Source organism: Perca fluviatilis, chromosome 22 (assembly GCF_010015445.1).
Source record: "Perca fluviatilis chromosome 22, GENO_Pfluv_1.0, whole genome shotgun sequence".
NCBI lineage: Eukaryota > Metazoa > Chordata > Actinopteri > Perciformes > Percidae > Perca > Perca fluviatilis.
The window spans coordinates 4,654,192-4,666,580 of NC_053133.1; the positions used below are offsets into that span (position 1 = coordinate 4,654,192).

Genomic DNA, 12,389 nt, shown 5'->3' on the forward strand with positions numbered 1-12,389 from the left:
TGTTTGTTTTTTAATCTAATACTATGCTAGTCTTTCATGGGTGTATGTTTTTATGTTGTTTGAGAGCCCCTAACCTTAAGTCAATTTTCTATCAATACTCGATAAGAAAATAAAGGTCTCGGAATCTTGAATCTCAGCAGCGTCTTCTTGAATCTTGAAAAATAGTTTCACTAAACCAGAAGAATACACATACTCGAGGGTGAAGAAGAAGGGTCATTTACACGAAGACGGTAACAGAAATGTCCAACTGGAGAGACAACATGATTCTGGAACTTCTGTCGGTAAAGGCAGATGCAGAAATCGTGAGACAAATCAAAGTAACGGCAAGAGACTCTGTTGTTTATGACCAAATTACTGGCAATAAATGGCTGGAATTTTCCCAGGCGTCTGATGTGAAAAGCCTTGTGTTTCTCACCACTTGCAGTTGCACTTGTAGTGCCCAAGTCAGACCCTCTTTGATGTGGTCACCAAGGTATTTAAAGGTCCCATGGCATGAAAATGTCACTTGATGAGGTTTTTTAACATTAATATGCTGCTCTGCCTTTGAGAAAATGAAAGCTCAGATGGGCCGATCTGGAATCTTGCTCCTTATGAGGTCATAAGGAGCAAGGTTACCCGCCCACCCAGAGAATTTGGCCCACCCATGGCTTTCAAACGATGATCCCCTCTCTCCTCAATAGCTACAGACACAGAAATGGCACATACTAAGGAAAGCTTATTGTGGGACTGGCTCTGGTGGCTGTAATTCTGCACCAAGGCTGAATTTCGGGAAAGAGACTTCAGATACAGTATTAGGGGACCACTAAGGCCTATATAAAAGACACTTCAGATACAGTATTAGGGGACCACTAAGGTCTATATAAAAGAGACTTCAGATACAGTATTAGGGGACCACTAAGATCTATATAAAAGAGACTTCAGATACAGTATTAGGGGACCACTAAGGCCTATATAAAAGAGACTACAGATACAGTATTAGGGGACCACTAAGGCCTATATAAAAGAGACTTCAGATACAGTATTAGGGGACCACTAAGGTCATATAAAAGAGACTTCAGATACAGTATTAGGGGACCACTAAGGTCTATATAAAAGAGACTTCAGATACAGTATTAGGGGACCACTAAGATCTATATAAAAGAGACTTCAGATACAGTATTAGGGGACCACTAAGGTCTATATAAAAGAGACTACAGATACAGTATTAGGGGACCACTAAGGCCTATATAAAAGAGACTTCAGATACAGTATTAGGGGACCACTAAGGTCTATATAAAAGCATCCAAAGAGCTCCATGTCATGGGAACTTTAAAACTGTCCGAGTACCTGTTGTTATTAGTTTGACATCTTCTTGACAAAATGCCCATTATCTTCTCTTTATTCTTGCTGAAATTCATGAGAAGGTTGTTGCCCTGACACCAGTGGGTGAGCTCCTTCTTTCAGGAAGGCCTTTTTCATTGTTGTCCATGATCAGGCCCACCACAGCTGTGTCGTCAGCAAACTTGATGATTGCGTTGGAGTTGAAAGTGGCTACATAGTTGTGTGTGTGTGTGTGTGTGTGTGTGTGTGTGTGTGTGTGTGTGTGTGTGTGTGTGTACAGGGAATACAGCAGGGGACTCGAAACACAGCCCTGGGGTGCTTCGGTGTTAGGGATGTGGGTGGATAAGTTGTCCGCCAACTCTCACCCCCTGGGGTCTATCTGTTAGGAAGTCTAGAAGTCAGGAAGTCAAGGACCCACATGCACAGTGAGGTGTTTAAGTTTTAATAGTCCCAGAGCTTTGTGACGAGCCTGGAGGAAGCTATGGTGTTAAATGCTGAACTGGAGTCAATACAGAGCAGTCTCACAGCTTCCTTTCTTTTCCAGGTGAGACAGGCAGGTGGGGAGGGTGTTTTATGGCGTCTTTCCGTTGATCAGTTGGGATGGTAGACAAACTTTAATGGGTCCATTGTGCTGGGTAATGAGGAGCAGATGTAGTCCTTGACCAGACGTTAAACGCACTTCATCACTACTGTCATCGGTCCTAGTTCTTGGACCTTGCCACATGCTTCTGTGATGGCCCTCTTGGAGTTGTAGTTTCCCTTTCTTCCTTTAGTACCTTGTGCCTCCTTCACGACTCTTCTGATATTATAGGCTGCTGCTTTATAAAAGTCCATGTTTTTGGTACAGTTTCTTCTGTTGTTTTCCAAATGAAATCCACCATACTGTGACCGTGACGTCGACAGAGTTGTCCTGGGACGTGCTCCAGACTGCGTCATAAAGTGCGGCCTCTGATTGGCGTCATTGGGGGGCATGCATCGTAGTTTGTCTGCATACTTTGACCTGTGTATGTATTGAATAAACATATTGGATACTGGCATACATCAGATAAATCAGTACAGAAAAAATACTTTGCACATCTACTATAGGGTTGCACGATATTGACAAAATGTGATATTGCGATATTAATTATGAATATTGCAATATTGATTATGAATATTATGATATTGATTATGAATAGTGCGATAGCAATATTAATTTCGATATTTTAAACATATTTAAAATTACAAATATTATGGAAAACCGCATCAAAATAGATTCATAACAAATACAACAAAAGGTTTATTTCAACTGACAGTCATATTGGACTGGTCCAACATGAAAAAATAAATAAGGACCATGTCTACAGAACAGGACATGTTTTACTGGTTGGACAGTATAAAATAAATAAATAAAGAGAACAGGACATGTTCTACTGGTTGGACAGTATAACATATATAAATAAAGAGAACAGGACATGTTTTACTGGTTGTACAGTATAAAATATATAAATAAAGAGAACAGGACATGTTGTACTGGTTGTACAGTATAAAATATATAAATAAAGAGAACAGGACATGTTCTACTGGTTGGACAGTATAAAATATATACTGCAAATAAAGAGAACAGGACATGTTTTACTAGTTGTACAGTATAAAATGTATAAATAAAGAGAACAGGACATGTTGTACTGGTTATACAGTATAAAATATATAAATAAAGAGAACAGGACATGTACTAGTTGTACAGTATAAAATAATAATAATAATAATAATAATAATATTTAAAATTACAAATATTATGGAAAACCGCATCAAAATAGATTCATAACAAATACAACAAAAGGTTTATTTCAACTGACAGTCATATTGGACTGGTCCAACATGAAAAAATAAATAAGGACCATGTCTACAGAACAGGACATGGTTTACTGGTTGGACAGTATAAAATATATAAATAAAGAGAACAGGACATGTTCTACTGGTTGGACAGTATAAAATATATAAATAAAGAGAACAGGACATGTTTTACTGGTTGGACAGTATAAAATAAATAAATAAAGAGAACAGGACATGTTTTACTGGTTGGACAGTATAAAATATATAAATAAAGAGAACAGGACATGTTTTACTGGTTGGACAGTATAAAATAAATAAATAAAGAGAACAGGACATGTTCTACTGGTTGGACAGTATAAAATAAATAAATAAAGAGAACAGGACATGTCCTACTGGTTGGACAGTATAAAATATATAAATAAAGAGAACAGGACATGTTCTACTGGTTGGACAGTATAAAATATATAAATAAAGAGAACAGGACATGTTGTACTGGTTGGACAGTATAAAATATATAAATAAAGAGAACAGGACATGTTTTACTGGTTGGACAGTATAAAATATATAAATAAAGAGAACAGGACATGTCCTACTGGTTGGACAGTATAAAATAAATAAATAAAGAGAACAGGACATGTTCTACTGGTTGGACAGTATAAAATATATAAATAAAGAGAACAGGACATGTTCTACTGGTTGGACAGTATAAAATAAATAAATAAAGAGAACAGGACATGTTTTACTGGTTGGACAGTATAAAATATATAAATAAAGAGAACAGGACATGTTTTACTGGTTGGACAGTATAAAATAAATAAATAAAGAGAACAGGACATGTCCTACTGGTTGGACAGTATAAAATATATAAATAAAGAGAACAGGACATGTTCTACTGGTTGGACAGTATAAAATATATAAATAAAGAGAACAGGACATGTTCTACTGGTTGGACAGTATAAAATATATAAATAAAGAGAACAGGACATGTTTTACTGGTTGGACAGTATAAAATATATAAATAAAGAGAACAGGACATGTTCTACTGGTTGGACAGTATAAAATATATAAATAAAGAGAACAGGACATGTTTTACTAGTTGGACAGTATAAAATGTATAAATAAAGAGAACAGGACATGTTGTACTAGTTGTACAGTATAAAATAATAATAATAATAATAATAATAATAATAATAATAATATTTAAAATTACAAATATTATGGAAAACCGCATCAAAATAGATTCATAACAAATACAACAAAAGGTTTATTTCAACTGACAGTCATATTGGACTGGTCCAACATGAAAAAATAAATAAGGACCATGTCTACAGAACATGTTGTACTAGTTGGACAGTATAAAATGTATAAATAAAGAGAACAGGACATGTTCTACTGGTTGGACAGTATAAAATGTATAAATAAAGAGAACAGGACATGTTGTACTAGTTGGACAGTATAAAATGTATAAATAAAGAGAACAGGACATGTTGTACTAGTTGGACAGTATAAAATGTATAAATAAAGAGAACAGGACATGTTGTACTAGTTGCACAGTATAAAATGTATAAATAAAGAGAACAGGACATGTTGTACTAGTTGGACAGTATAAAATGTATAAATAAAGAGAACAGGACATGTTGTACTAGTTGGACAGTATAAAATATATAAATAAAGGGAACAGGACATGTTTTACTAGTTGCACAGTATAAAATGTATAAATAAAGAGAACAGGACATGTACTAGTTGTACAGTATCAAATTTATAAAGAGAACAGTACAAAAGCTTTCTTTCGCTTCTTTGATTTGTTCTGGGTTTTTTGTCTCTATTTCTTCACTTACATTGTCACTCTGTTGAAATATGCACACACGTGGTACGCTCCATAGGGTTTGTCACGTAGTGGCCCCGTGGTACGCTGCATAGTCACGTAGTGGCCCCCGTGCACTGACGTGCACTAACCTGTGCAAGTGGCACGGTAACTGGCCAATGAAATGATGATCATTACAGCGTTTCAAGCGGGCTCTAAATCAAACACAACTAAGCCACACAGCCAACGGACGGGACGCAGCGCTCCACAATATAAACTACATATTGCATACTTTTCGCAACACTTTTGATAAAATATTTGATATAATACAAAATTGTCCCTGTTGCTCTCTCCTTGGTTGTCAATAATCCAACATTCAGCCATACAACATGGAAGTCCAACATGGGAGTCCAATGTAATAAGAGGTAGAGACACATGAAACATCAGGCTGTCACAGACAACAAGTCTCTTTGCTAGAATTACCCTTGAAAGTAACCGATTTCCTTGTTTGCTTTTGTCTAGTAGAATTCTGACCCTGTATCAAATGCTGCATGTGTACCATGATGTGCCTCAGCAGTAGAGCAGCGACTCTGGCACTCCTCATAGGATGAGCAGGAAAGTGACAGATGGACAGATAGGTCCACAGAGGACTCCACTGTGTTCACACACTCACCACTGCTTCCATGAACTGCTCTCTGATTGGCTGGATTAGGAGCCTCCTTTCTGCATGATTGATCCCGTGTGTGGGTGTGTTTGTAAGAAATAGCACACACATTGCATATGTGTAGACATTTGTGCATCTGTGTGTGCAAAACATATGCTTGGGGCTTTTTACCTATAATGTAAATATATGTAGGTTTAATATTATTATGCATATGGATTCCGCAAGAATTTTTTTTAATGGAAATATGCAGCCATAGACATGACAAAGTGTCCTGGAAACAATAAGCTGCCCTGGAACTGTGTACAATGTGCAGCATGGTTCCCAGCAGGCTGATGTATGAAGTGACACAGGTGTCACAGCCTGCAAATGTCGTTTTAGACCCAACATCCCTAAAATGGCAAAGCTCTATTCAGCAACGATAACAATGAGGCACTCTCTCCGTTGGCTTGCGAGCTGGAAAAACCAAACTCCGGTCAGGCCAATCACATCGTGTATAGAGTCGGTGGGCGGGGCTTATGGCTGCTGCTGCTGGAGACAGCGGTCTTCTGGAAGACTTGGAGTTAAGCTTTTCTTTGAGAAAAGAACAAAGAACGACACTGAAGTCATTGTTAATGAAGGAAGATGTGTTCGGAGTTTAAAGTTGAATCTATCAACTAGCTCCTCTACCTTCTTCGTTGCTCTGATTGGTTGTAGCGCTATCTTATTGTGTGCAGAGGGAATTTGAAAGACAACCGTTTATCCCGCCCCTCGGATTGAGCCAATTGAGCCAGACCCAACATCTGGATGTGGGTCTGGCTTGTCACTTAAGTCAATATTACAATACAATGATTACAAAAAAAGAATCTATTCATCCTGGCTTCCTGTGTCTGCTGACAGACATGTCATTCTTCACACATTCAACATCGTGACATGTCATCTAGCGCCTTGATCAGGCCAAAAATTGAATTTGTCCCATACTTTGGTCAATAACTAAATACCTGCAAAACTAATGTCAACTTTTATTGGAAGTGAAACACGTACATTTACTTTTTCATTTACAGATTTTCTGAAAATTCAGTTCAACTTTACGCTACATTTGGATGGAAGCGTAGCTACTGTAAACATCTCCTCAGTTATTGCAATAATGATCTGAGCGAAGACTGTGGAGATATAAGGGAATGTATTCATATTGATTATCATACCATCTGTTTTCCACTTAATCCCCTGGTAATAATCATTGAATGCCTTCCAAACCGCATAATGAAAGAGATCATTCCCTGAATGTTTAAATGCATCCTGGAAATGTTTCCTCACGGGGTATTGTAAGGTATTGGATTCATTTCCTGAACAGCAGGGTTTATGGTTCATTCTACAGCTGTCACTCTGATATGACTGGATTCATAATGTATGCATACTGTAATTAACCACTTTCTCATGCTATTATTATAGGGAAAATGCATCATTAGACGTCTTTCTTGTGCGTTTGAGCAGGAAGCCAGCAGCATATAGATTTGGCCTTGTTAGTATTCAAATGGGGGGAGTGATGACAGAGTGACACAGTAATGGCAGCCATTACTCCGAGCTGTCAACGCGTACCTACCTGACACCACACAGCCTCTGCATCTCCATCTCTGTCCGTCTCCTCTGACAGCCTTCGCTTATGGATTTCAGCGTGTCAGTGAAGCGCAAACGTGCATCTCTGGCAAGGGCGTAACTTTGGGAAATTTTGAGCATTTCAAACCGTTCATTTTCTGCGTTCTGGTGAATTTTTCGGCAACAATTTGTGCCTTTTCTGCGTCAAGTTATGATGCAAGCTGGTTTGCTGCAGGGTGGGAGACCACATTTTGTCTTCACCAATAAGTCATAAACTCTTTTGAAATTTCCCACCCCCCCTTTTTTTTATGTGTGTTTTGTTGTAAACAATAATGTAGGTTATGTGATGTAACATGTGGTGCGCAATTTGTGTGTGTGAATGATTTCCCCCTGTTTTGTATGTTGGTAATAGCTGGGCTTGTTGGTTTGTTGTTTGTTTAAAATTAATAAAATATATCGTAAAAAGTTATGATGCAAATGTCTCCGTTTTGACCCCCCCCGTTCCCCCTGTAAATTACGTTTGTGATCTCTGGTGCTGGAGAAAAAGACAGAGTGGAGTATGAAATAAGATGAGGCTTCAATGATCCATGTGGGGAAATGGGGTCGCTGCAGCAATGGAAGGAGCATAGATAAAGAAGAACATATGAACAACTATAGAGCCAGCAGTTGGCATTGAACATAATACAACCGTTCCAGCAGGAAGTGGAAATGTACGACAGAATTATTAAAGAATGCAAACCGTCAAAATAGTACCTTTTTGAAAGTACAGCAAAAAATGAACATAAAAGTCATTCTATTGCAGGGTGCATGGATAACAGCCCCAGTTTGCTCTTCTCTGGAAACTCTCTGGCAAGGAATATTATACACAACAATTGAAATGAGTGGCATCAGAGGAAAAGGCATTTAAAAAAATTGTACTGAAAGCAAAATATTGGTCAAGTGTTGTTCTTGCCTGGTCTCCCTTTGTGCTTCACTAGTGTATAATGACCCGACACAAATACATATTAATACATGACATTTTGATGTTTGAAAGTCTTTAGGTTTTGACATAAATGCAGATATAAATGTAATTTAAAAAAATTATAATAATCGATTTTCAAATATTGCACCTGTCAGTACAGAAGGAAATATTCTATCGCCTATTTTGCCGTCAATACTGCTGACGTTATCTTTGCTGTAATCAAATCAGTATATATTTATGTTTAACATGAAGTATACTACTGCATTTAATCAATGGGAAACATACATGTGTACAAACAGCAGCAGCGCCGCGTCCGACACGTTTCTGGTGTTCAAAGACATAGAAAACGCCACGCAGCCGCCACGCAACACACTGCCCTACACAAGCCCCACAAGAGAAAATCAAAACTTTATTCTTTTTTTACACGTTATCCAGCAGCAGATATTTTGGTGTGAAAACTCACACTAAACAATACAATATTTTCCCTTTTCTTTAATAGGTAACACTGTGTGACTGTCGGAGACACTGTGTCTCACAGCAGTGGTGTTACTCCTTTAAAGTTTGAACTTAAAGGTCCCATGGCATGAAAAATTCACTTTATGAGGTTTTTTTAACATTAATATGAGTTCCCCCAGCCTGCCTATGGTCCCCCAGTGGCTAGAAATGGTGATAGGTGTAAACCGAGCCCTGGGTATCCTGCTCTGCCTTTGAGAAAATGAAAGCTCAGATGGGCCAATCAGGAATCTTCTCCTTATGAGGTCATCAGGAGCAAGGTTACCTCCCCTTTCTCTGCTTTGCCCCCCCAGAGAATTTGGCCCACCCATGAGAAAGAGAGAGACATCTTGGCTTGCTACCGAGCGAAGCATGGCAGTTGGTCAAGGCCACACCCCCACCCTCCACCTCGTCCCCCCCCCCCCTCTTTTCTCCTCAATAGCTACAGACACAGAAATGGCACATCCGAAGGAAAGCTCATTGTGGGACTGGCTCTAGTGGCTGTAGTTCTGCACCAAGGCTGCATTTCGGGAAAGAGACTTCAGATACAGTATTAGGGGACCACTAAGGTCTATATAAAAGAGACTTCAGATACAGTATTAGGGGACCACTAAGGTCTATATAAAAGAGACTTCAGATACAGTATTAGGGGACCACTAAGGCCTATATAAAAGAGACTTCAGATACAGTATTAGGGGACCACTAAGGTCTATATAAAAGAGACTTCAGATACAGTATTAGGGGACCACTAAGGTCTATATAAAAGAGACTTCAGATACAGTATTAGGGGACCACTGAGGCCTATATAAAAGAGACTTCAGATACAGATTAGGGGACCACTAAGGTTTATATAAAAGAGACTTCAGATACAGTATTAGGGGACCACAAAGGCCATGTGTAAAAAGACTTCAGATACAGTATTAGGGGACCACTAAGGTCTATATAAAAGAGACTTCAGATACAGTATCAGGGGACCACTAAGGTCTATATAAAAGAGACTTCAGATACAGTATTAGGGGACCACTAAGGTCTATATAAAAGAGACTTCAGATACAGTATTAGGGGACCACTAAGGTCTATATAAAAGAGACTTCAGATACAGTATTAGGGGACCACTAAGGCCTATATAAAAGAGACTTCAGATACAGTATCAGGAACCACTAAGGCCTATATAAAAAAGACTTCAGATACAGTATTAGGGGACCACTAAGGTCTATATAAAAGAGACTTCAGATACAGTATTAGGGGACCACTAAGGTCTATATAAAAGAGACTTCAGATACAGTATTAGGGGACCACTAATGTCTATATAAAAGAGACTTCAGATACAGTATTAGGGGACCACTAAGGTCTATATAAAAGAGACTTCAGATACAGTATTAGGGGACCACTAATGTCTATATAAAAAAGACTTCAGATACAGTATTAGGGGACCACTAAGCTCTATATAAAAGAGACTTCAGATACAGTATTAGGGGACCCTAGCTGATTATCGGGCCGTTTTTAATCTGTATCTGCGTTTTATTTGCCTGATGACCGATAAAGTTGATGAATTAAAAAGTGGTCTACTTTGGCTCGGCTACAGCTCTGCGTCTGTCCCGCTTCGGTTTCACTCACCACTGAGTCTGATTGAATGTCTCCCCCCCCCCCTCCCCCACAACACTATCTGACTATCTTTTACTGGGTATTATGGTTTAAGTTTCTCATTTATTAAATAATTGCTGAAAGCATTTAAACAAAGTTTTGTGTTGGAGTTTGTAACATTCCAAAATTGTAATTTTGACTTAAAGTTCTTCATTTTCACTGTACATGCATCGGTTCCAAATATTAACTTAATATTAATAATATTATAAGTTTCATTAACTACTAATAATCGGTATTGGCCTTGAAAAACCAGTAACGGTCGTTCCCTACTGATAAGGATTATAATGTTAAGTATTTTTACATTGGAATGAGCCATTTTGGCTTGGGTGAAGTATCCGAACACTTCACATCACTGCCTACAAGCAATAGCTTGCAACCTGTTACAGATGCTTTTTACTTCAATCCAAATCAATGGCAGTGACATCATGTGGCTTCTGCTCATTCACTTTTATGTATTGACTCATTTCTCAGATGAAATGTGGTCTGAGTTTAGAGCTCCAGCCTCTGCTAGTGGTCGAGACACATGTCGTCTACAGCTCTCTCCTTCCCCTCCCCTCTCATTCTCTCCATCTCTATCTCTCTTTTACACCCTTACATCCTCTCCTTCTGCTTTTCTCCTTTCTGCTCCTGAATTAGTTAAATATGGCGATGCATGTCTTGGTGCGCACGCACACACACACACATACGCAAACACACCCACACACGCACTCACTCACACACACACACGCACGCACGCACGCACGCACGCACGCGCACACACACAAGCAGACAAAGATGACCTGTCAATTCTCCTATTTGCTTACCTCTAATCTGTCTCTCTTTCTTGCACAACACACACACACACACACACACACACACACACACACACACACACACACACACACACACACACATATATAGAGGAGGGTCGCAAAAGCCTCCTCAACCTTTTTCATGCTTTACACACCCTCATACGCCCGCTGGCTCTCCCTCCCTTCCTCCCTCTCTCTCTCTCCCTCCCTCTCTCGCTCTGTCCCTCCCTCCCTCTCTCTCTCTCTCTCTCTCTCTCTCTCTCTCTCCCCCCCTCCCTCCCTCACTCGCTCTCTCACACACACACACACACACACACACAGAGAGAGTGTGTAACGGTAGTCGCCGCAGCAGCGAGCAGAGTAAGCCAGGGCGAGCGAGCGAGCCTCCACCACAGTCAGCGAGCGGCTGAACGCGCGCAGCCGAGCCGTCATGTGCCGGGCAGCGGGAGTCGGCGCCGCCGGGGAGGCTGGGTAGGAGCGAGAGAGGGAGAGTGGGAGAGAGAAAAGGCTTTGTTCTAATTAAATGTCTCTCGCTCTCTGTCTGCATCATGCTGTACTTCCAGCTGGTGATCATGGCCGGGACCGTCATGCTGGCCTACTACTTTGAGTACACCGACACCTTCAGCGTGCACGTGCAGGGCTTCTTCTGCTACGACACCACGTACACCAAGCCCTACCTGGGGCCGGAGGACAGCAGCGCCGTCCCGCCCGTCCTGCTGTACGCCCTGGTGGCCGGGCTGCCCACGCTGCTGGTGAGTGCCCACTCCATCTGCAAAAACTTCAGCCGTCAGACCTGTAGGCTCACCGATGAGCATTCATCTCATCTCCATCATTTCTTTCTAGCTATGGTTTTCAAATGATTTCTGGAACATTATCACATCATGTTTGATCACTGTAGCACTGAATTATAAGTTGATTAATACAATGAGTCAAATTGCCAACAATTTGAATAATTGATTCATTATTTGGGTCATTTGTGATGCCATTCTCTGGTTGCAGCCTCTCCAATGGGAGCGTCTGCTGCTTGTCTCTGTTTGATATCACTGTTAACTCTACCTTTTGGGGCTTTTGGACCGCTGCACAAAATAAGCCCTTTATAGACTTCACTGGGGTGTTCTAGGCTCTTGTGATGACACTTTCACAATGTCATGACAGTGTATAGAACAATTAATAAATGTATTGAGATATAAAACATTCGTAAGTTACAGCCCTAGATTGTATTGATTAAAAAACACATACACACAAAATCCAATAAGAAGTAAGAACCAAAACATATGTTTTTCCTCAGGGCACAACCTCCCCCCCCCTGCCCCATGTTTTGTTGCC

General features: G+C 40.0%; 1 protein-coding gene across 4 annotated transcripts in view; it reads left to right on the plus strand.

The window, feature by feature from the left end:
- plppr5b (phospholipid phosphatase related 5b) overlaps window positions 1-12,389 on the plus strand; it is a 138,179-nt gene that overhangs the window by 35,553 nt on the left and 90,237 nt on the right. For 2 of the 4 annotated variants that reach the window (XM_039789743.1, XM_039789740.1), the window contains exon 3: window positions 11,627-11,815. The exons of 1 other annotated variant lie outside the window; for it this stretch is intronic. In XM_039789743.1, coding sequence (XP_039645677.1) covers window positions 11,627-11,815 — 189 coding nt within the window. Of the gene's footprint in view, window positions 1-11,383; window positions 11,816-12,389 lie in introns of those variants that run through there. One more of the 4 variants, XM_039789742.1, reaches the window with a different exon arrangement.